The 26,108-nt window shown below is 50.8% G+C and overlaps 1 protein-coding gene across 2 annotated transcripts in view; it reads left to right on the forward strand.

Annotated features, from left to right (window-relative positions):
• nlgn2a (neuroligin 2a) overlaps positions 1 to 26,108 on the forward strand; it is a 131,999-nt gene that overhangs the window by 63,739 nt on the left and 42,152 nt on the right. For both annotated transcript variants that reach the window (XM_064325606.1, XM_064325607.1), the window contains one exon: positions 9,838 to 9,987. In XM_064325606.1, the coding sequence (XP_064181676.1) occupies positions 9,838 to 9,987 (150 nt within the window). The remainder of the gene's footprint in view (positions 1 to 9,837; positions 9,988 to 26,108) is intronic.

Here is a 26,108-nt window from a genome sequence, read left to right on the forward strand (position 1 = left end):
ATGACCAGGGCCGTCAGTGTGAGGGAGCGGCGCTGTCAGACAGTGTGGGGGGGGGGGTGGGTGGGGCGGGGGATCAGTAAGGGGGGGGGGTGTTCTATTGTTCGGTCGTTTCGCAGTTTTTTAATTGGACGACAGAGAGCGGACGCAGGCGGAGAACGGAGTCCGTCTCGGCGGCTAATTGATTTGTGATTAATTAGCGGGGGGGGGGGCGGTCCGGAGCGCTTCGCTGGGGGAGTTAGAGGCCACGCTGCTCGCCGTCGGTGAAACGCGACGAGACAAAACAGAGTCGAGAGAAAGAAAAAAAAAGTTAGGGCTAATTACCCACTGTGTCTGTTCTGCTTGAGAGGATCAGCAGCTCCAGCGGGCTCAGCACGCCAACGTCGTGCTCACTGTCGAGAGATCAGGGCATCTGTTTGAGCAGTCTCTCCCATAATCTCTCTCTCTCTCACTCATATTCTCTCTCTCTCTCACTCACTCATTCTTGTGCTCTCTCTCTCTCTCATTCTCTCTCAAATTCAAATTCAAATTGCTTTATTGGCAGGAAATACATAGGTACATATTGCCAAAGCAATCTCTCTCTCTCTCATATTCTGTCTCTCTCATTCTCTCTCACACTCATATTCTGTCTCTCTCTCAATCTCTCTCTCCTTCTCTTATTCTCTCTCTCATTCTCTCACATTCTCTCTATCTCTCCCACACACACCGGAGGTCGGTAGTTTGATGTCCTCTCTGCTCCGCAGGGGGACCCTTCTTTGATGGCAGTGACGGGGGTGCAGCGGTGGGAAACCCAAGCACTGTAAAACAGTAAAACTCCTCCCCAGTATTTTGGTCCAATCACCTGGGTTTGCTAATCAGGACGATTCTTCAGCCCAGGGGGTACTGTAGAGCCAATTTGAGCTGATTTCATGGGTGGAAGAAGCGCATGGTGGGGCTTTTACTTTCTGACCCCTGTATAGGGATCCTGTGATAGTGGAGGAAGGCATTGGGGTGTGGTGCAGGGATACTCAAATCGGGCCCTGGGCACCAGGAGTAGTGCTGCCTGTTTTCATTCCCCCCCACCCCCCTCCAATCAGGGGCTGATTTAATCATGTGACCACCAGGTGAGTGTAAGCTCTGGCCAATCAGTGACGTTTCTGGTCTATGGACGACCAGGCAGAAGATAAAACCAGCAGTACTGCTAATTTTGAGGGCCTGGGTCACATGGTACAAGGGTGATGTGAGATTGAAGAGGTGTGATTGGGCAGTGGGAGATAAGAGAGGTGCTGGGTTGGGCAGGTGGGTATATGAGATATAGGCGGTGACGTGTGATTGGCCAGGTGGGGATATAGGATAGAGGTGACTTGATTGGGCAGGTGGGAATTTGAGATAGAGGAGGTGACGTGATTGGCCAGGTGGGGATATAGGATAGAGGAGGTGATGTGTCATTGGGCAGGTGGGGATATGGGATAGAGGAGGTGATGTGTGATTGGGCATGTGGGAATATGAGAGAGGAGGTGACGTGTGATTGGGCAGGTGGGGATATGAGAGAGAGGAGGTGACGTGTGATTGGGCAGGTAGGGATATGAGAGAGAGGAGGTGACGTGATTGGGCAGGTGGGGATATGAGATAGAGGAGGTGACGTGATTGGGCAGGTGGGGATATGAGATAGAGGAGGTCACGTGTGATTGGGCAGGTGGGGATATGAGATAGAGGAGGTGACGTGATTGGGCAGGTGGGGATATGAGATAGAGGAGGTCACGTGTGATTGGGCAGGTGGGGATATGAGATAGAGGAGGTGACGTGTGATTGGGCAGGTGGGGATATGAGATAGAGGAGGTGACTGTGATTGGGCAGGTGGGGATATGAGATAGAGGAGGTGACTGTGATTGGGCAGGTGGGGATATGAGATAGAGGAGGTCACGTGTGATTGGGCAGGTGGGGATATGAGAGAGAGGAGGTGACGTGTGATTGGGCAGGTGGGGATATGAGATAGAGGAGGTGATGTGATTGGGCAGGTAGGATCTGCAGAGAGAGGTGATGTGATTGGGCAGGCTGGGGATATGAGATGAGGAGGTCACGTGTGATTGGGCAGGTGGGGATATGAGATAGAGAGTGAGCTGATTGGGCAGGTGGGGATACTGGATGGGGGTCACGTTGATTGGGCAGGTGGTATGAGATGAGGAGGTCACTGTGATTGGGCAGGTAGGGATATGAGAGAGGAGGGACGGGATTGGGCAGGTGGGGATATGAGAAGAGAGTGTGCGTGTGATTGGGCAGGTGGGACTGAGATGAGGAGGTGACTGATTGGGCAGGTGGGATATGAGATAGAGAGTTGCGGATTGGGCAGTGGGGATTTGGATAGGAGGTCACGAGTGGGCAGGTGGGATATGAGAAGAGGAGGTGACGTGTGATTGGGCAGGTGGGGATATGAGATAGAGGAGGTCGTGGATTGGGCAGGTGGGGATATGAGATAAGGAGGTGATGATTGGGCAGGTGGGTATATGAGATAGAGGAGGTCACGTGTGATTGGGCAGGTGGGGATATGAGATAGAGGAGGTCACTGTGATTGGGCAGGTAGGGATTGAGAAGAGGAGGTGACGTGATTGGGCAGGTGGGGATATGAGGAAGAGGAGGTGACGTGTGATTGGGCAGGTGGGGATATGGATAGAGGAGGTGACGTGTGATTGGGCAGGTGGGGATATGAGATAGGAGGTGACGTGATTGGGCAGGTGGGGATATGAGATAGAGGAGGTGACGTGATTGGCCAGGTGGGGATATGAGAGAAGAGGGTCACGTGATTGGGCAGGTGGGGATATGAGAGAGAGGAGGTGACGTGTGATTGGGCAGGTGGGGATATGAGATAGAGGAGGTCACGTGTGATTGGGCAGGTGGGGATATGAGATAGAGGAGGTCACGTGTGATTGGGCAGGTGGGGATATGAGAGAGGAGGTGACGTGTGATTGGGCAGGTGGGTATATGAGAGAGAGGAGGTGACGTGACGATGCTGGCAATGGGGGCTTGGAATGAATGTGAGTGGTATCTATCTCCATGGCAACAGGCAGTGTGGGTGAGTCAGTGTGATGGAATGGCTGGTGTGGCTTTGTTGGAGGGAGAGACGAGGGGGGGGGGGGGGATTGAAGCAGTTGCCATGGCAACGCAGCATCGCAGCTGCCTATGCGTCTGTGCGTGCGCATGCTGGTGTGTGTGTGTGCGTGCCAGTGAGTGTGCGCATGTGCACAGTGTGTGTGTGTACGTGCGTGTGTGAGAGTGTATGTGCTTGTGTGCAGTGTGTGGGAGTGTTTGAGTGTATGTGTGCAGTGTGTGCGTGTGTGTGCACTGAAGAGCCTTTTCCTGGTGTAATTAGAGGATTATTTAGAGGTGCTCACCGATAGGCTGAATTTACGCTCGTACGCACGATTCCGCTCACCGATAGGCTGAATTTCCGCTCGCACGCACGATTCCGCTCACCGGGGTGAACAGATGCTCCAGCAGTTATTTATGAGCCCGTCCTGCCAGCCCCTCATGTTCGTTATCCACAGGCCCTGCGCTCTGCAGGCTGTTCGCTATTCGCCATCGCAGTGACCCCCCTCCCTCCCCCAGATACAGAGGAGCACTGCTGTTCCCGTTCCTCATACAGGCAGAATACTTCATCCTCTGAACAATTAGCAGTCGGCTGGAAGCAGTGAACATGCCAGCCAAAACGAAAATACTTTTCAAGAATCAGAAGGTGCTTTGCAAAAAGCTAATGTACAAACCATGTACAGAATTGAGTATAATTGTATCAGTCAGTTACATTATCAACCTCCTGCTGGGCACACAAAATGAGCTACGCTATCTGACAGTGTTTTTCGACCCAACAAAGTATTTCTGAAGCGTGAACTGGAAAAAAATATTTAAAAAATATTTCAATTGTTAGTAGTCTATTATCTTGCACCAGACATTTCTTTTAGTCATCGTATGTATCGCAGACACAAGCAAGGTGCAGCGCGAAAGAAAAAACGGCATGTTGTTTAGAACATGTTTTTTTTGCAGAAAAAGAAGCAAATTAAATACAAAAAAATGTGTTGGGTTGCCACCTGACTTTTTACAGTCCAGTGCCATTTCCAGGGAGGGGGGGGGGATGGTGTCCCTCGGGTTTGTCCTCGTTCCGCTGGTCCTGATGCACTCCTCTGGTCAAACGGCCATCTGTGGCCTTCCCGCTGTGACTGTGCGTAGGGCTGACTGCTCCAGCACAAAGCGCCCAGCCCGGCTAGAGAACAGCCAATGAGCACGCTCGCCTCTGGTCCTGCCGGCCAATCAGGAGGAGCGATAGAGTGGTGAGAATGGAGCATAAAATCGGCATTCCAAATACTAAAATACCCTGGATTAAAAAAAAAATCAGTTGTAACTATTTTAAGTACTTCTGATTAATCTGATATCCACACTGCGATGTCTAAAGATGTCATGTCGTCATATGAATTTGCCAGCAGCACTAAGATCGCTTTAGTTTAGCACAGACAGAATGCTACAAATTGGTTGGTTTTCCTCGGGACTAACCAAAATTTCAAACAATGAATATGAGGCAAAATTCACAATGTATGCATGTGTTTTTACAATTTCAAACAGACATTCAATGAGTCACGTCCCCCTACTTCAAGTCAGCGTTGGTACTTATCGCTGTCAGCTGGTTCACATTTCACTGGTGTACCATTTTAACTCTATTTATAAATGGGAAAACTAAGCGTCAAGAAAGCTCTCGTATAAATAGCTCAAAATTATTAATCACTTTAATTTAGCGCAAGAATGTTATGTAAGTGGAAAATGTGATTATTACTCCCGAGCCTTGTTTCCCCACTTGTACACGACTTACAAAAAGTAAAAGCAATATTTCCTCTAAATGAAGTGTGTCATTATGTAACTAAAGAAGTCGAAGGACCGCTGCAATCAGAAAGGCACAGAAATGTTTTCCGCGAAAACAGTAAACATATTTATGACGGGGTTCTGACAGCTGATGGTTTATTTATGAATGGCTCTTGTGTAGGTGAGGTATTAATTAATTTATTCCGTTGCCAGTGATTGCTTGCGAGTAAAAAAAAAAAACACACACACAGGTTTTCCTTATGAACATTAAAGACTTCATTATGGAAATGACACTGGAGCTGCATGACGTGCGCATTGAAAGTGGGATTTGGGATTGCAATTTTAGAGTGCTATAAAAAGCATCTGTAGTTTTACAGACTCAGTTTCCACTTTTAATATTGAGCTTTTTTTTGGTTTTGAACTTTTGGTCTTTCATTTTGGTGACAGTTTGTAGACCGTTGAAACTGCGAAGCGTACAGTCTAGTCGATGGTATGTGCAGAGCTCAGGGGTGTCCCTTACCCAGCGTAGCGTCGTGTTCACCTGTGCAGCATTCTGTTCACCTGAGTCACTTTGGTAAAATGCTAATTAGATTTAGCCTGGTTGGTTTATCTCAGCTTTGGTGCATTCTGGGCATTCACTGCATTCTGTCTGGTTTTTGGACTGCGTTGTCCTGTTTGGCCTTATTACAGTATGATGTTGATCACAATGTTGGCAACGAGGACAAAGAACAATTATTTTTATGACTACTTTTGTAATTTTTTTATTGCCGAAGAGTGATTTGGAGGGGGATATTTGAGACATTTCTGGAACTGTTACAACAATCTGGAAGTTTGCTTTTTTTAAATTTTACTTCCTTCAGAGAAACACTTAGTTTCAGTATAGTCTTTTACATTAGTGTGCAATAAGGGGACCAATGTGGTGTTGAGCTCAGTGTGGGGTGGGGCGGGGGGGGAGCAATTCCAAGGGCCCCCATGACTGACAGGGGCCCTCAAAAAATTCAGAAGTTGTATAGACATGGGGTGTACTAGCGAGATGAGGCCTCAAAATGGCGTTTATAGGGAGTGTATATACCTGTTAATAGTAGTGCATGCGGTGCATAACTGAAGGATCTCAGCACAAAACAAAAGTAGTCTATTCGGATTTATACTGAGTTGTCTGACCTGAATCTTAAACCTTTCGACGCAGATTTAACTCACCCAAGCCCCAACTGGCGTTGCATCATTACGCTCAGTGGCTCACTGTCCAGGATCTGAAGCCTTGACTGGTACAGCAAGCAGAGTCCTCCCAAATGTACACTGAGCCCACAAACAGCTTACAGAGTCACTTGCTTTGCAGCTTACCAGAGCGAACTTAAGAAAGCCGTTTTTCTAAAAATGTTTAATAATAATGTTTTCATGCATCCATTAATCAGCTGGTGAGGTTGGCAATTCGTTAGTACCTTGTCAGGGAAACAACGATTGTTCCTGTCAAATCGAGACCTATATATGGTCACAAGATGCCAGTTGCCTTCCAGTGCTAAAGTGTGAAAGATTGAAATTTGATTGATAAACGCATCTGTTTCTCGCCGACGAAACTAGATTAAGGTTTTTTCGAAATGATAAGCTTTGCTGCGTCTGAACTTGTGGAATTTTGCGGTTAGTTGGAATTCGGTCGAGCGTTAGCACTGGACAACACATTTCCATGAACACACACACTATAAAAACTTGCAAAAGTGTGATGCGTGAGCTATCAGAAGAAATGAATTGTTGAAATGATTAGTGAAGGTCTGTAGTTCGCCGAAATAGTTAGTGTATTTACATGATACAAGCTTTCCCTCTGAACTTTGTGAACTTTTGGTTACAGTGAATAGACCGCCCCCTTCCACACACACACACACACACACACACACACACACACATGCATGCAAACACACGTGCACGCATACACGTGCATGCACGTACACACACGCACACTAAGCATTGCATAGCACATGTTGTGTTACGTAATTCAGTTTGAGTCCTTCGAGTGTGTGTGCCTTTTATGTGCAGATCAATGGAGGCTGCTTTCTAATATGGAAACACAAAGGCAATGTAAGAGCGACGAGGTTATGAAACTAAGAGGAGGAGGAGGAGCACATGAGGAAGTGTGCTGCTGTTTCCCTTCCAGTACCCAGTCCGGAAGCTTCCGTCTCAATCGGCATAATTAGTCTTTCATGCGTTCTGGTTGCTGTTGCCAATTACGCATTCAGGAGCCAATAGAGACACGGCTATGATGTCATATGATCTCATCGCTTAGAAAAAATGTACTTCTCTAATGGAGAGTTATCATTATGGGGTATAAAACCAGGGGGCAGGCAGTGGCCCTTTTGGGTATTTCTGAGTCCTGATCTTGGTGATCTGTGGTGTCTGTGGTGATTTTTGTTCCGAGCGGAATCAATTTGCCCGCGGTTCCTAGTGACACCCTCTTGATAATTTTCTGCTGCTAGTGCAAGTTTTTCTCAATTGTTTACACACTTAACAGTAGCTATAGACACAGGTCAGGAGCATTAAGGCCTAAGTATCTAATCACTGAAACCCTTTTTATCAAATATACTCACATTTTTTTTTGGTTACTTTCATGCAAAGTGCGGTTTAAAATCCCTCTTCACACAACTTTGCATTCAGTGCTGTTTTTCTGAATGAAGCGTTTCCTGTGTTCAAGTTTCAACTGACAAGCAATCACTGCCAGATGAATTAATTCATACCTCACCTGTAGAAGCACCATGAATTAACGATAACCCGCCTCTGAACCGTCTCATAAATATTTTCACATTTTTTTTCCGTAAGAGAACGTTTTTTTCTGTTCTGTTACTTGGTTGTGGCTGCAGGGGTGTTTTTGTTCCTCAGTGAAAGGCCGTTTCTTTGAGTAAAGTGTTGCTTTTTTTAAAAAGAAAAAAAGGCAGTGGACAGATCCACCCTCCTTGTGTATTATTTTTAATTTTTTTTTTTAACTTTATTCACACAATGTGAACCTGGAGGGGCACACAGACAGAGGGAAGATTGCAGTTGAGCTCAGGCCATAACTAAAGCAATTTCACTGGCACAGTTTCTGAAATAGACACAGTAAATATGTCACGGCCTTAATTGGATCAAAAACATAATAAATATTTTTATGATAGTATTGTTAATCTGGTGCACGGCTAGGCTGATGATTGATAAAAATGTGCTAATTGTTCGATGATAATTGAGTATTGTTTTGATGGAAGCGTTTAATTTTTATGCATGAGAATGTGCTTTTCGCTGCATTGTTTGGTTTAGCAAAGGAGTTTTGAGGTTTCAAGGCATGTGGGTAATTGTTTTGAGCTGAGTGTTTCAATAATTTAGCATAAAAAATTAACTGAGAAATAGTGTCATTTGTGAACAAAATGGGAGGGTTTTTACGCCATTTGAAAGAGCACACTTTTCTTGTCTCATTTTTGTTCATTTACACCATTTTTGTGAACACTGCATGCAATCTTAAATGGAGTTTAGCACCACTACTGACTGTCTGTAGTAAGGCCTGGAACAATTAGTATGCTTATCCAGCTGAGACCATTTCTCATGTTTGATTTGTTTATTTGTTTTTTTGTGTCTTAGAAAAAGAAATACAGAAACAACAAAAAAACTATGTTTCTGTATTTCTGTTTGTCAGATCTTTTTTATTGACAGAATAATAGCAGATACAAGCGATGTCAAATGCAAATTAGGATTTATAACTTAAAGTATTTTTTTTCAGTGCCGGTTGGAACTGAATCAGAGAATTACACCAGAACCCAGCTGTGAGCTGTGGATCGGAGACGATGTAGGTTCACTGCTAGGGGATTGGGTTTATGACGCAGAGGCTTGCAGGTTTGATTCCCAGAAACAGTCGGAAATTGCTTCAGTCAATATCCAGCTGTTTGAATGGATTGCGTTTTAATGCGTGTTAGGTTGCTCTGGATAACATCGAGCGTAACTGCCGGTCTCCGTGGTCGAGTGCTAAAATCTAGACGACGGTCTGCGTGCTCAGGAATCCAACATCGTCAGCTGACACACAATTACAGCTGTGTCCCCACTAAAACCTTCTACTACCGCCGGTTCTAGTTACTGACACAGTTTTTTTTCGCTCCCACAGTTCGCAATGAACCCTTCGGCGTTCTGTGTTCTAGAACTCCGTTGCTTTCGCCCGCCGGCAGCGATTGTGACATCAGCGTTAGAATGTTCCGTTAAGAACGTTCCATTAGGAACGCTGAGGTCACACATTTGTGATCTCGCACCTAAAAAAGGGGTTGAGCAGAAACAGAACGTGCTTGTGCCTTCTGTTGCAAATGGCCAAATGTTGCATTGTAAGATGCATTTCCGGAACCAACCCTCGCCTCCACGCACCGTTCTGCGTCTAAAAGTAGAAAAACGTGGAAGTTTGGGTCTGTTCTCACAGCTGCTAGTTCTTGCAGCTGAATGCACTGCGGTGATCAGCACGCCACGGCTATTTCCCATTAGTTACAATGGAGACGCACACGTACTGCGAGAATAATAACGTCAGAAATAGATTTTCATTATCCCTGTGTGAGTGTCTGATGTGGTCCGGAAGAATGTAGAAGGAACATTGTGAGGACATTCTCTTCTGTAATATCGTCTGTATTATAAATCCTGAGCTGGAGAGAAAGGCCTGCGATTCTCAGTGTAGAGAGCACTTCAGTCCCAGAGCTAGTATGAGTTACTCACCAGAAACTTCCCTTCTCTCTCTTTCTCCCCTCTCTCTCTCTCCCCCACCTCCCTCTCTCTCCCTCTCTCTCACCCTCTCCCCCTCTCTCCCTCTCTCTCTCCCCCTCTTTCCCTCTCACCCTCTCTCTCTCTCTCTCTCTCACCCTCTCTCTCTCTCTCTCTCTCCCCCTCTCCCCCTCTCTCCCCTCTCTCCCTCTCTTCTCTCACCCTCTCTCTCCCTCCCCCTCTCTCCCTCTCTTACTCCTCTCTCTCCCTCTCCCCCTCTCTCACTTTCTCTCTCTCCCCTCTCTCTCTCTCTCTCTCTCTTTCTCTCTTTAGATATTCGCGATCGCAGGAGGAAACCGGTCATGCTGTTCATCCACGGCGGCTCCTACATGGAAGGCACCGGAAACATGTTCGACGCCAGCGTCCTGGCCGCCTACGGCAACGTCATCGTGGTCACCATGAACTACCGGCTGGGCGTGCTCGGTAAGTCCCCCCCCCCACCCCCCTCCACCCCCGTCCGGTGGCGGAATCAGATATACACCGTGTCACCGTCAGGCAGGGGGGTCGAAGGTCGCGGGTTTTGATTTGAGGCTGCGCCCGTCCTGCTTGGACGCGCGCCTCGCGGTGCGCCTCACTCCCCGGGGCCGGTAAATTGCGTGGTAAATCACGAGGGATGCTGGGGCTTTTTTTTTTTTTTTTTTCGCGATGCTGTCCGCGGAACAGAAATATCTGCGGAGTGAACTCTGAGGGGAATCAGCAATCTGCCAATACTGAGCCCCCCGGGAGAGTAAAATACAGGCTGACAAGAGCCTAACTGCTGACAAGAGCTACAAGTGTAGTCATGTCCACGGTGTGTACAGTGTGTGTGTGTGTGTGTGTGTGTGTGTGAGAGAGAGAGTGTGTGTGTGTGTGTATGAGAGAGAGAGTGTGTGTGTGTGCGTGTGTGAGAGAGAGTGTGCGTGTGTGAGAGAGAGTGTGCGTGTGTGTGAGAGAGAGAGTGTGTGTGTGTGTGAGAGAGAGTGTGTGTGTGTGTGAGAGAGAGTGTGTGTGTGTGCGTGTGTGAGAGAGAGTGTGAGTGTGTGAGAGAGAGTGTGTGTGTGTGTGAGAGAGAGAGTGTGTGTGTGTGTGAGAGAGAGTGTGTGTGTGTGTGTGAGAGAGAGAGTGTGTGTGTGTGTGAGAGAGAGAGTGTGTGTGTGTGTGTGTGTGAGAGAGAGAGTGTGTGTGTGTGTGTGAGAGAGAGAGTGTGTGTGTGTGCGTGTGTGAGAGAGAGTGTGTGTGTGTGCGTGTGTGAGAGAGAGTGTGCGTGTGTGCATGTGTATTTATTTGAGAGTGTGTGGGAAGATATCATACACAGAAAGATTTCTACACTTCTAGTAGCACACAGGAATCTAGGCTAAAATTTTTATGCCGCCAAGTGAGCTTGAGGCTAGGCTAACGGGACGAGGCAGAGACCCACACTATCAGGCCAGCGTCCGCCTGAGCGTGTCTCTCTTCGGAGCGTTAAATTGCGTGTCAGACTTTGGGGTGATTTCGTTGGGGCGCGAGGGCGAGGGCGAAGCGTTAGCGCTGTCCCGTCCGGGACCTTCCCGCCACGCCGCGCGCGGGGTTCGCCGTTCCTCACCCCGTCTGATAATTATCCGGCGACTCTCACCGGGGCGGGGGGGGGCGTGGGGGGGGGAGGGGCACCCGCGTTTAAAATGAGTATCCGAGCTTCCCGCCGCGATGTTTTGACTTCCCGCGTGCGCTGTTGGAGAGAGAGAGAGAGAGAGAGAGGGGGGGAGAGAGAGAGAGAGAGAGAGAGCGAGAGAAAAAGTGGCGGGCGGGCGGTTTTCTAGCGGACGATGTCCCCGAGCAGCCGCAGGTTTTTTTTGGGAAGGGCCTCAGAAGCGGCGGTGAATTATAGATTATTATTGAGCGGGGCGGGACGCGGTGCGGCCGGAGTCCTGACCCAGCGCATGCTCGCTCCTCAGAGTGCAGGTGGGGGGGGAAAAGAACCCCGTCCTTAAATCAGCCAGCGGGCGCGAGCTGGACCCTGCGCCGGGTCTCTGTGTCTGTCCCTCTGAGTCTGCCCCTCTGTGTCTGCTCTGTCTGCCCTCTGTCTCCCCTCTGTGTCTGTCCCTCTGGTCTGCCCCTCTGTGTCTGTCCCTCTGAGTCTGCCCTCTGAGTCTGCCCCTCTGTGTCTGTCTCTCTGTGTCTGCCCTCTGGTCTGTCCTCTGCGTCTGTCCCTCTGTGTCTGTCCCTCTGTGTCTGCCTCTGTGTCTGTCCCTCTGCGTCTGTCCCTCTGTGTCTGTCCCTCTGTGTCTGTCCCTCTGCGTCTGTCCCTCTGCGTCTGTCCCTCTGCGTCTGTCCCTCTGTGTCTGTCCCTCTGTGTCTGTCCCTCTGAGTCTGTCTCTCTGTCTGTCTCTCTGTGTCTGTCCCTCTGTGTCTGTCCGTCTGTGTCTGTCCCTCTGTGTCTGTCCCTCTGTGTCTGTCCCTCTGTGTCTGTCCCTCTGTGTCTGCCCCTCTGTCTGTCCTTCTGTGTCTGTCCCTCTGTGTCTGTCTCTCTGAGTCTGTCCCTCTGCGTCTGTCCCTCTGTGTCTGCCCCTCTGTCTGTCCCTCTGTGTCTGTCCCTCTGAGTCTGTCCCTCTGTGTCTGTCCCTCTGTGTCTGTCCCTCTGTCTGTCCCTCTGTGTCTGCCCCTCTGTGTCTGTCCCTCTGTGTCTGTCCCTCTGTGTCTGTCGCTCTGCGTCTGTCCCTCTGCGTCTGTCCCTCTGCGTCTGCCCCTCTGCGTCTGTCCCTCTGCGTCTGTCCCTCTGCGTCTGCCCCTCTGCGTCTGCCCCTCTGCGTCTGTCCCTCTGTGTCTGTCCCTCTGTGTCTGTCCCTCTGTGTCTGCCCCTCTGTGTCTGCCCCTCTGTGTCTGTCCCCCTGTGTCTGTCCCTCTGTGTCTGCCCCTCTGTGTCTGTCCCTCTGTGTCTGTCCCTCTGCGTCTGTCCCTCTGTGTCTCCGGAAGGTTCCGCGGACGACTTTATATATGGGCTGGGGCATTTTGTGTGCGTGTGCGCGTCTGTATGTGTGTATGTCCGTGTGTGTGTGTGTGTCCTTTGCAGTAAAAATCATCATTTTATAATTGCTGTATTGCACATGAATAACCAAAGATATAAATACTATGATATCAAACCTATTTTTGTTACTCGTGAAAACATCACATTTTCATGCAGCCCATTGCGGGGGGATTTGGTATTTTGTATAATCGTGTGGATTCCATCGTTATTTCCTCATTTGCATTTTTACAATTTAACGAATGAGCAGTGTCGCTGCTCCAGGTAATGGTGAGGTACTGCAGTTCCACTGGTGTAGACTGCAGACTGTAAGTTTCATCGTTATCATTATTTCAGTAAATAATAGACTCTAAGGTAAATAATAGACTCTTAGTTACAGCAGTGTCAGTACTGTGGATAATAATTCATAAGTTACAGCGTCAGTGCTGTAGATATAATTCATAAGTTAGAGCAGTGAAGGAACTGTAGATTATAATTCATGTCACAGCAGTGTCAGTACTGCAGATAATTCATAAGTTACAGCAGTGTCTGTGCTGCAGATAATAATTAATACGTTACAGCAGTGTCAGTACTGCAGATAATAATTCATAAGTTACAGCAGTATCAGTACTGCAGATAATAATTCATACGTTACAGCAGTGTCAGTACTGTAGATAATAATTCATAAGTTACAGCAGTGTCAGTACTGCAGATAATAATTCATAAGTTACAGCAGTGTCAGTACTGTAGATAAGAATTCATGTTACAGCAGTGACAGTACTGTAGATAATAATTCATAAGGTACAGCACTGACAGTACTGTAGATAATAATTCATAAGGTACAGCAGTGTCAGTACTGTAGATAATAATTCATAAGTTAGAGCAGTGACAGTGCTGTAGATAATAATTCATAAGGTACAGCAGTGTCAGTACTGTAGATAATAATTCATAAGTTAGAGCAGTGACAGTACTGTAGATAATAATTCATAAGGTACAGCAGTGTCAGTACTATAGATAATAATTCATAAGGTACGTCAGTGTCAGTGCTGCAGATAATAATTCATAAGGTACAGCATTGTCTGAGCTGCCCTCGTTGCCAGGTCTCCTTGTAAAAGAGGTTCTGTCTCAATGGGACTCTCCTGGTAAAATAAAGGTGAAATTTAAAAAAAGTGTCAGTATTCATAAGGTACAGCAGTGTCAGTGCTGTTGGTAATAATCTATAAGGTAAAAGAGCTTTAGTGCGTTTAGCTCTGTAAATAAAAGTTCCTTAAGGTGCAGCTGTTATCTGTGGGTAGTCCTCTCTCCTCAGTGACCTGCTTCAGTCCGGGTCTAACTCTCTCTCTCTCTCTCTCTCTCTCTGCCTCTGTCTGCCCGGTGTCGTGACCGAACCCGCGACCCGCTGTCACCCGTTACGTCATCACTTCCTGCCCCGGCCGCGGCGCAGTCCGAGACAGGAAGTTTGAGAAGGGCGTTGCGGCTGGCCTCTGCTCTGACTCACACCCTGTGTGTGTGTGTGTGTGTGTGTGCGTGTGTGTGTGTGTGTGTGAGTGTGAGTGTTACGTGGGAGGGCTGTCATCGCCGCACCCCTCGGTTTTAATGTTTTAACGGATGAGGTCAAGCGGGTCCAGCCTCGGTGGGTGGCAGGCTTCTGGGAAAGCTAGGCTGCTGGTGTGCATTGTGCTGGTTGGCCTGTAGGGGGCAGTGTTCCCCCTTGGAGATGAATCCTTCCCCCCCCGGTGCAGCGGTGTCGGCCCGGTACATGGATTTCTGATGAGACGTGAAATGGAGGTCCTGACTCAGAGTGACCTTTCGCGACCTTGTAGCACTGATTGCAAAATGTAGGGGCTTCTCTCCCTTCGCCTCCCCCCAATATCCTGGCTCAAATCCCTGTGAGTTCAGCTATGGCTTTCATACGGGAAATAAATCCATGTCTCTCCATCAAACCCTGATTCGTGGTGTGTTTCTGGGGCACAAAATGGCTGCCGTGCCTCGTCCAGGTGTGGGGATACATATTGATGCTGCTGGAGACGAGTATTCCCCTTCACTGCAAAAAATGAAATGAATTATTACTTCAAGATCTTTGAAGGAGACTTGAAAAATAATACCGCTTTGCTCCAGCTCAGGGTTGTGTGGGGGCTGGAGCCTGTCCCAGCATGCATTGGGTGAAAGGCTGTAATACACCCTGGACAGGTCGCACAGAATTCACTCACACGTTCGTACCCCAAGGACGGTGTGCACCGTCCCGTTAGCCGAACCTGCGCGTCTTGGGACCGTGGGAGGGAACCGGAGTGCCCGGAGGACGCTCGGGATTCGAACTCGAGACCTCCGTGCTGCGAGGCTGGTCACTGCACCGCCGCGCCGCTCGGGTTGAAAAACGCACAGGGTGTGATTATTAAACCAGGGAAAAAGCTCTCCTTCATAATGTATCGTGAGTGTTGACCATTAATCGCTCCTTCGAACCGAGCTTCTCCGGGAGCAGCTAAAGTCCATATGGGAACATGCGCGCACACACACATACATACACACACATTTACACACACGCCACACACACATGCGCGCACACACACATACATACACACACAACACGCCAACACACATGCCACACACATACAACACACAACACACCCACAATGCAACACACACCACATACACACACGCCACACACACATTTACACACACACACACACACTGCGCCGTGTGGGTCAGTTAGGGTGTTCTCTTCTATTGCGCAATGAAGATGTGCATCATTCAGAGAAAGAGAGAGAGGGAGGGAGAGAAGGAGGGAGGGAGGAGGGGATGAGTGCTTCTTTTGTAGGGGGTACAGAACAAGGAGACGAGAGGAATAAAATAAAACAACTTCACCATCTCTTCCTGCTTCAGACTGACAGTGGTTGTTGAGAGACCGAGGGAGCGAGAGAGAGAGAGAGAGAGAGAGAGAGAGGGGGAGAGAAAAAGAGAGAGAGCCTGCATTGCACAGGGAGCTAAAAATAAAAGAGCGGAGCTGAATTTTAAATCTGCAGTGAAGCGAACATCCATTCAGACAGAATCCACAGCGCAATTATACAGCGTGGCCACACAGGCAGACACACACGCACACAGTGTCCCAGAAGCACATGCACACACACACAGACACATACGCACACATACGCACACGTACATACACACACGCACACAGTGTCCCAGAAGCACATGCACACACACACAGACACATACGCACATCACACACGTACATACACAACCACAGTGTCCCAGAAGCACATGCACACACACACAGACACATACGCACACATACGCACACGTACATACACACACGCACACAGTGTCCCAGAAGCACACGCACACACACACAGACACACGCACACATGCACACAGACATAACACACGCACACAGTTCCAGAAGCACATGCACAACAACACACACACACGACACAGCCACACAACGCAACGTTCACACACGCACACGTGTCCCTGAAGCACATGCACACGCACACACACACAGACACATACACACACGTACATACACACACGCACAGTGTCCCAGAGACACACTTGCACACACAGAAACAGTGTCTCAGACTCATGCACGCACACACATATATATACACACTCATACATCTCTGCACACACACACACAACACTCTTGCGCACACACACAACACTCTTGACCAAACACACTGACACAACACACACACACACACTCTTGCGCACACACACACACACACTCTCTCTCTCTTGCACACACACACACACACTCTCTTGCGCACACACACACACACACACACACACACTCTCTCTCTCTTGCGCACACACACGAGTCGCGATCGCTGTGATGAGGGGAAGGACGTGGAGACGAAGGAAAATTCCGGACTCTTTCTGAGGGGAGCTGCCGCTCATCTTTGATGCGAGTGTTTGACCAGAAACACTTCTGTGCGGAACTGGGCCTCCGACAAGGTTACGATAAATATTAAGACACGGAGGGGGAGGCCCTCAAAAATCCGGTCAGGACAGTTTCCATGGCAACCCGCGGAAAAGAATTGATAAGCGCGCCCAACTTGTTAGGAGCGGAGAAAGAAAAAGAGCGTGACTCTGGAGCGTGCCGGATTGGGCAAAAAATAAATTAACACACGCACGCACACAGACGCGCACACACACACCAACACAGACGCGCACACACACACAGGCACACACGCACACAGACGCACACACACACCAACACACAGACACGCACACGAACACGCACACGGACACGCACACTAACACAGACGCACACTCACACACAGGCACAGACACGCACACCAACACAGACGCACACTCAGACACACACACAGACACGCACACACGCACACCAACACAGACGCACACTCACACGCAGGCACACACACGCACAGACACGCACACCAACACAGACGCACACACAGACACGCACACCAACACAGACGCACACTCAGACACACACACAGACACGCACACACGCACACCAACACAGACGCACACTCACACGCAGGCACACACACGCACAGACACGCACACCAACACAGACGTACACTCAGACACACACACAGACACACACACCAACACAGACGCACAGGCACACACACACACACGCACACACACACACACACACAGAGTGTCTCACTCTGGGAATCAGCCTGAGCGTTTCTGACAGACACCAGCATGGCCGCTGTCTCCAGAGACACAGGTGTGCTGTCATCCGATCTCCTCCCTCTGAGCGCTAATCGCTGCTCCGTCCCCTGCTTTCTTTTCCTTTCTTTTCTCGTTCATTTCATTCTCCTCAGTCACCTCCTCTTCCTCTGCACCCATTATTCATGCTTCACTTCAGACCTCCCCCCTACTCTCCATCCCTCACTGCCCCCCCCCATACATGCATGCGCATATACATGCATACAAACAGTATGCACACTCGCACATACACTCACACACACACACACACTACCAAACACGCGCAGATGCATATACACCACCAAACATAAACACACACACAGCCAATACACATGCACACTCAATCACACACACGCACATGCACACTCAATCACACACACACACATGCACACTCAATCACACACACACGTGCACGTACGGTACACGCCAACGAAAAGGTCAGAAATACGAAAAAAAAAAATTAAAAGATGACAAATTAGCATTCCATTTTAATCAGCCCCTCTCTGTCCCCGTCTGTCACACCGTAACTCCCACCCCCTCGCTCTGATTGGCCGGCACGGATCGATATTACAGTCCGCCGCATTCCTCTGATGATTTCTGCTGAACTCTGGGTAAAAAACACAGCGTTGCCCGCTGGCTAAGCCATCGGGGGGGGGGTATTGGGCTGGGTTTCTGACGGACTGTGATACACGCGCGCGCACTCATGCCAGATCTGAACCCCGGCGTCTGTTTTTTTTAATAAACGCGGGTTGGGCCCTTCCTCGCCGTCTCCGCCCTGTTTTAAAAAGCCCCGGGGCGGGCGGGGTGAGGGGGACCTGCCTCTGCTGCGCCCCTCCGTCCTGCCCAGGGACGGGGCGGGGTCTGGAGAGGGGGAGAGGAGGAGGAGGAGAGAGAGAGAGAGTAGTACCTGAGGGGGAAGGAGGTTGGTAGAGGTAGGAAGGAGAAGATGGAGAGAGATGAGAGAGACAGAGAAAGGGGAGAGAGATACAGTAGAGAGGATGAACGGAAAGAAAGGCGGAGAGAGGAGGAGAGTGAGTGAGGGAGTGAGAAAAAGAGCGGGACAGAGGGGGCAGAGAGAGGAGATAGGGAGAGGGTGAGAAAGGGGGGGGGGGAGTGAGAGACAGAGAGAGAGAGGAGTGATGAAAGCTCAGCCTTGCACTTCAACACATGCACCGCCCCCCCCCTCAAGCTCACAGTCCCCCCCACCCCCCCCTCAAAACAGCTGCTCTGTGTGTGACTCCACAGCTGTTCCCGCAGAGGGAATATAAATAGGCTTTTATTTCTGTGTGTGTCTATTTGCATCTCCCCTCCCGCAGAAGGACACAATATAACTTTTGAGAGACCGACAGCATCTTGGCTGGCTGCTGATGACTCCGACCCCCCCCCAAAACTACCCCCCCCCGCTTCATTTCCCCGTACACAGAATACTTACGAATAATTACGTAAAGCCTCCCTTTCCCTCTCAGGTCCGAGGCAGGTGATTGGACGGCGCGTGTCAGTGGCCCTCGCTATCTGACAGGCGCTAACGGCAGAGGACGTTAACGGCGGACCTCCTGGCATCGTGTCCGACGCGCAGGGCCATGGCTCGGAGTGACAACCGGGGAGGGGGGCATGGGGGGGGTGGTTTAGCTCCGCCTCCTTTCCTTTGTTCTGCATGCTGGTTTTTCGCCTCTCGCAAAACCCGCCTGCCGGACACGCCGAGAGCTGCCCGCGCCGGCCGTATTGCCGCCGCATCGCCGCTCTTCGCTCGCTCGCCGCCGTGTTCGCTCGCTGTCGTTTGTTCGCCGCCGCTGCGCGCCGTTCCGCAGCTGTTGGGCCTAATTAACTAATTAACCGGCGGAGCCAAACCCTGCTGCCAATCAGCGCGGCTCAAAGCTGCGTCGCTAACCTTGAGCGAGGGGAACGGAAGGATCCGCTCCGGTCTGCTCTTCGCCGCTTATCTGACGCTCGCCGCATCGCAGCTCGGAAAAGGGGGGGGGGGGGGAGGGGGGGGGCGGGGGGGGGGGGGGGGGGGGGGACAGACCTTTCGCTCCACGGGCCAGAGACAAATTGCCCTAATTGGGTTCCTGATCTCCGCGGGAGTTCGTTTGATCCGTTATCTGTACGCTCCGAAAGCTCGGGCGGCCCGCGCGGGGCGTACGGCGGCTAGCGTCCGCGGGTCAGAGGCTCGGTCCGTGTGGCGGCGACTACGGCGCCGCGAGAGAGAGGGGGAGCGCTGCTTTTACACGTCCCCCCCCCCGCCTCGCCACCACCTCAGCCCCTGACATTTAGCCTCCTCTCAACGCTTCCTCTCCAGCGGATTAAACAGCGTTAAGAATGTTCCGCGAGTTGGAGGCAGACGCGATAACTTTGTGAAGACGTGTTAACCCGCTGCGTGGGAAGGTGTCTCCTCCCCGGTCCGCGGCGACTTTAACTTTTTTTTATTTCCGCGGCGTCTGTGTCAGAACTGGACTTTCCAGACCAGAAGGTTGTGGGATGTAATTTCCTGGGTGGGAGAGAAAAAAACCTGCGTCGCTTCAACAAATATCAAAGCCCCACAGACAGGAGAGAACGTCTCGCGTTTTCAGCCTTTTCGTCCGGCTGGACGCGGTCGCTGTCATTGTTGGAATGACCGAGAGAGAGAGAGAGAGAGAGAGAAACACAAGGAAAAGCTCACAAAAAAGCGAATGGTTTGATGAACAGAAACGCCCAAGCCATCCAGCCTCGGGAAATGCCTCTGGATTAATGAGGAGTGTGATGCGGTGTAGTTACATTTTTTTTTTCCATATTTATATCCTGAAAGCCGTCCTGGCAGGAGGCTTGTACGGAGGACTGTGTATATTGGCTACCTCTGGCTCTGGCTCTGGCTGCTGAGCAGTTCTTGCCTCATTATTTACGGCTTTTGGCTCTTTTTCTGTCTGATTACATTGTGAAAATCATCTTTTAAAAATGTTACATCGTTCTTTTTTTCTCTACCCCCCCCTTCATCCGCAAACAAACCGCCAGACCATCAGCGATAGAAACGGTGCGATCCGTGCGCGAGATGGAGCGCTTAACCCCCTACCCTACGCGCTGGCCGACTACGCGCTTCTCGATTACGCGCTTCTCGCCGTGCGTTCGCTTTTACGTGAACAGGCAGCTTGGCGCGTTATGGTTTTTATTATTTATGAAAACACAGGATGTATTATTCACGTGGTGTACACACGGCTAACGTTGTACACGCGGGCGCGCCGCTGAAATAATGCCTTCGTACAACGCTGGGCTTTCGAGGACGAGGGTGTAAACTGACAAAACGGTCTGAGCTGGAGTGTGTGTGTGTGTGATTGTGTGTGTGTGTGTGTGTGATTGTGAAGTGTATGTGAAGTCCATCGGCGGAGACTGGGGTGGGGGGGGGCGGCTAGGCGGGGGGGCCCCTGTAATCTCCACCCATGTGTAAGGCTCGGCAAATCAAATCAATTTTTATTTCTATAGAACTTTTTACTGAGAACTGTTACAAAGACGCTTTGCAGAGTAACAGAAAGGAAATTGGGAGGGGGAAAAAAACAGGCCTGATCATCCAAAAAGCAAGCAGTGAGATTAAAAAAAATAACCCCCCCTGGTGGACGGGAAAAAAAACCCCCAAACAGTGGCGAGAAAAAACTCTGATGGGAAGGAACCCAACTACAGAGGGGGAGCCCATCCTCCACTGGCCAGCCTGCTGTAAAGTAGCGGTAGACTGGATGTACAGGAACAGGAATGTAACTGGGGATCTATCACAGCTCATAGTGAAGTGGGTCGAGTGGGTTACAGGTGAGGTATTGAAGTGGCGGTAAGTCCAAATGAAGGGGTTGTAGAACATGCAGTTCAGTGGGGGGGGGGGGGTTTGTGAGATTGTAAGCTGGAGGTAGACTGGGCTGTGGACTCCTGGGGTGGGTCAGATTTCAGCGTGGGAAGTCCCAGCATTATTCTCGCCTTGTCAGAATGCTCCAGATTTCCCATGATGCTCCTGCTCCTGTCGCCCCATCACGAGTGTGCAGGAGATGCTCGATCCCCTGCTGTTGAGCCGGTTTTAAGATCGGCAGTTGAGGGCACCAAACTAAGCCCGCGGACTCAAACAACGCTGCAAATTTGTGTGCAGAATATCACTTTTTGTCAGCTTCATTTAATACACGTGTAAACAATGCCTAAGGTAGAACCGCGTCTGAGATTATATTCTGTGTAAGACTCAGCTGTGTCTCAGGTGCTTAGCTGTGTGAGGGCCTCAGCTGGTTAGCAAGTATCCAGAGCTCTGTCTAAAGCCTGATTCGTGCTTCGTCACATGACACTTTCGACAAGTGTCGCTCGACAAAAAATGAAGGCGTCGCATGACACCTTCGCATTTATACCTCAGCGAAGTCCTGTGGGGGGAGGGTTCTGTCGTCTCTATGGCAACGAGATGTCAAACTCCCGGCCGGTTTGTTAACGTATGTAAACTAGCCAATCACACCGCGCGGCAAAGTGTGACAGTGTCTGCGAGATAGCGAAACTCTTGAGGTGCGTGACGTGCAACGCTTTTCTTTCCAGTTGAAAGTACGTCATTTTTTGTCAAGCGACGCTTGTCAAAAGCGCCGTGAGACAAAGTGTAAATTAGACTTAAGACGCAGAGCTGTTTCTGAGATTTTTTTCCGTGTGAGGCTCAGCTGTGTCTTAAGATTTTGAACTCTGTATGAGTGTCAGCTGTCAGTGAGTATCTGAGCTGTGTGTGTAAGATTCTTTGTTGTTTGTAGGATTCCTAGCTGCATGAGATGCATAGCTGGGTGTAAGATTCTTAATTATGAAATTCTGTAAGACTGAGATTCTTAGCTGTGTGTAAGATGCTTTGCTCTCTAAGTCTCTGCTTCTGAGTTATCCGAGCCGTGCGTAAGACCGAACTCTAAGTTTCTGTAAAGCTCACTTGGCTGTTTGTACGAAACTTAACTTTGTCTTTAACCCCAGATTTTTGAGCACATGAAAGATTCTTAACTTTGTATTGACTCTTGGACTGGCTGTTTGCATGAATCTGAGCCGTGTCTGAGACTCAAGGCTGAGTCTGGGTCTTAGAGTCCTTGGCTTTGTGTCAGGTTCTCAGGTCTGTGAGACCTAGTGAGAGTCTTGAGTATGACTCAGAGCTGCTGGCTGTCTGAGTTTGCTAACTCGGTAAAACTCTGAGTTGTTTGTGAGATTGCGATCTCCGTATAAAAACATTTTTGCGCTTCGTGTGAGATTGTTCCCGGTGTGTAATGGTGTATCGTGCATGCCTGCAGCCACGCTATGCGATTGTGTCTAATGCGTCTGGGTTTTATTGGTACGATAACCGGCCCAGACGTCCCCCAAATGCCTCTTGTAGGTATTGTTAGCGGTTAGCGTCTGTGCTTTCTTTTTTTTGTTTTTTTACGGGACGTCGTCGAGCCGCCGATCGTCTCCGAGGCTTTTTACCTCGAGGGGGTGGGGCGGAGGGCTCGTAAACGCAGGTGGGAGGAAGGGTTTTCGGATACGAAGACCAGAGCGACCCTCGTCCCAGAGCCGCAGACGCAGAAGGAGTCTCCATAGGCCCCTCCCGGGTGGCCCGTGCGCGGTGTTGCTCAAAACGGGACCGTAGCTGTGGTTTCGCGGCTGAAGCTCCGCAGTGAGAGATAGCGGGCAAGGAGACACACAGTGCCAAGGTTTGGGGGGGGGGGGTCGAGACGTCCTTTCCGCCAGACGGCTTCGGTTTCCCAGCGTGCGATTGAGATCCTTTCCGGATCGTTCCGCCCCGTTCCCTCGCTCGCTCTCCTCCACCGCCTCCTCCTCCTCCTCAGTGAGCCTGTGGGTGGCGCCTCCTAGTCCTTCTGCTCTTACGGGAGCCTGTCGGAGAGCAGCGTTTGGGAGAGACTGCTTCCCTGTTTCCAGGAGGTTCCCACTCTCCAACCCCCCCCCCCCCCCCCCACAAACACACACACATCCCCCCTCTCTTCAGTCAAGCCTCCGGACCTGTCCTTAAACTGTTATGGGAGCCTGTCAGAGAGCAGCGTTTGGGAGAGACTGCTCCCCTGTTTCCAGGAGGTTCCCACTCTTGCCCCCCCCCCCCGCCCCGCCCCGCCCCATTCTCTCTCTCCGGTCGAGCCTGTCCTTCGACGCGTGTCGTGGAGGAAATATAACCCACTCCCCAAGTTTGGAAGGATCACCGTGATAAAGCCCTCTTTATCGCACCCCTGCATGGAGAGAATTCGCTGTACATCAGTACGGTGCTTTCTCACTGGAGCAAATCAGCATGCTCTCTGATGCATATGCTCTGTGTTTTATGTCAAAACTGTACACTTAGCACATTCAACACTGACCCAGCGACGTGCGTATTCTTCCAGTTCCCGCTGGATCAGCTCTGGAGCAAAGCGTTTTTATCTCACGGCTGGGCAGAACAACTTTTATCTGACTTGCTGACGAAACAAACGCGGACGCATGCATGCGATCGGTTAAAAATGATCCCTTGGACGTACGCAGTGTTCCACACGCGTGGGCAACGGTTCTGCCATTATCAGTCCTCCCCTGTGTCCACGTGTGCGTCTGGAAACCAATCCTCGTCTCTGTCTCCGTGACACTGGTTCATCCATCTTTTTCCCGAGTTAGCGGAGTTAACCTGTCCGTGCACCCAGCCGGCACGTGCTGCATCTTCCAGAACATCCGTCTCTGTCTTCTTTCATCCACATCAGTCTCTCTCTCTCCATCCATCTTTCTCTTCTTAATCTGTTCTATCAGTGTTTCTCTTCTCTCTTGCCATTTGTTTCCTCAACCCTTTTAAGGTGTGAGATCACAAGTGTGGGATTAGAATGTTCTTAACTCAACATTCTAAATGCTGATGTCACAATCGCTGCTGGTGACTGAATGGAGCGGGGTTCTAGAACGCTGACTTAGAATGTTGAAGAAACATTCCAAAAAATAAATCCTACTCTTCAAAGGGGTCAAAACGCCCCTCCCCTCCCCCCTCGTAGTTCTGCAGAAATAGTCCCGTGTCCCACGTCCAGTGACTCACCCCAGGCTTTCCCGGATCACTGGCTCCGACTTCGGTTCCAAACTGCCACCACCGAATAGCCATACGCTCTCCAGCAGGGCGAACACGTCCAAATCGTACCCCGCGTATCTTTCCATACCTCCACCCCCCCATATCTAAATACACACACACACATACACACACACACGCACACACATCACACACACACACAGATACACACACGCACATACACACATACACACATATATACATACACACGCACACACGCATACACACACACATACTTCCTCTCACACACACATACACACACACACACACTTCCTCTCACACCACACACACACACACATCTGTCAGACAGCTCATGAATATCCCATGAGCGCCCGTCTCTCGGCGACGCCAGGGTGTCACTCCGCTCCCTTCCGAAGGCATCTTCACACTTCCAGTCCGTCCTTCCTTCCTCTTCCCGCTCCTCATGCAGATTGGCTCGACTCACTTTGAGTGTGGTTATAACGCTGTTGTTTACGTGCGGGGTGGGGGGGGGGGGGGTTTGGGGGGGGGGGCTAGGGTTCCCCCGCGACGAGCAGACCGAAGCGTCCGACCCCCGTACAGATCTCCGAGGATCGATGGCTCGGATCGAGCGGGGGTGAGGTGGAACCGAGGGGAATTGAAATCCATACAGACCCTCGCTTCCCCCCCCCCTTCCCCCTTCCTCTGAGTGAGAGGGATTGTGGGTAGTGGCTCCATCAGTCTTGTCTCCGGGAGCCGGCTGCCCCCCCCCCCCCCCACCCCCACCCCTTCCCATCATTCTGTAGTGTAATGGCTGTAAAGTGCCAGCCTCGATCAGGGGGAACAGGGGCATGGGCGAGGCAGAGTGAGATATGGGGGCCCGTGGGCCCCGCCTGGCTGCCTGTGGGCCCCGCCTGGCTGCCCGTGGGCCCCGCCTGGCTGCCCGTGCTGCTGTCTCCGGGGAGGGTATCGATCCAGGATACCCAACGCACCCCTAGATCATCCGGATCGTCCAGATCACATCATCTCATTCTCATCTTTAGTCATAAATCCTCTCTCTCTCTCTTCTCTCTCTTTCTCTCTCTCCCTCTCTCTCTCCCCCCCATTCTTTCCGTTTCTTTTGCAGCTCCTTTTGACAGAGTCAGCGTAGCAAAATAAAATCTACGGTAGGAAAGGTGGAGTGTTGACGGTATTCTCCACCAGTGTGTATGATTCCCTAGGTGGGTGGGGGGGTGGGGGGGCGGCGTAGGAGCAGTGCGTTAAACCCACCGCGTGGTTAACCGCGCGGAGGGCGCTGACGAGGGCTTCTCAGCGTTTGTTCCGCTCTCGCTCGACAGCCCGGCTCCGCTCGGGCTCCGCTCTGGCTCCGCTCCGGCTCCGCTCGGGCTCCGCTCCGGCTCCGCTCCGGCTCCGCTCCGGCTCCGCTCCGGCTCCGCTCCGGCTCCGCTCCGGCTCCGCTCCGGCTCCGCTCCGGCTCCGCCCGCCCGTGACTCGCCTGATTACCTGTGACTCGCTTTTCGAGGCGATCGTCTTTAATGAGCGCTAAAAAGACAGATGCTGTTGCGCCCCGCAGCTGGAGGTTGCGCCCCGCCAGCGGCGTCCCCCCCAACCTCCAGCTGTTCGGCTCTCTCCAGCCGCGGCACGCCTGCGTTTCCTCCTTCGCTTTGGAACATTTGCGGCGAAACCGGTCTCTCCCCGTGCCGTTCTGCCGTTCTGCCGGTACCGGTCTCCTGGTCTCCCGGTGCCTGCTAGCTCTCATAGAGTTCCGCTAAACTGGCTCTGCTCTGCTCGCTCTCTGAGTTCCGCTAAACTGGCTCTGCTAGCTTTCATAGAGTTCCGCTAAACTGGCTCTGCTAGCTCTCATAGAGTTCCGCTAAACTGGCTCTGCTAGCTCTCTTAGAGTTCCGCTAAACTGGCTCTGCTCGCTCTCTGAGTTCCGCT

This window comes from Anguilla rostrata, chromosome 3, assembly GCF_018555375.3.
Source record: "Anguilla rostrata isolate EN2019 chromosome 3, ASM1855537v3, whole genome shotgun sequence".
Taxonomy (NCBI): Eukaryota; Metazoa; Chordata; class Actinopteri; order Anguilliformes; family Anguillidae; genus Anguilla; species Anguilla rostrata.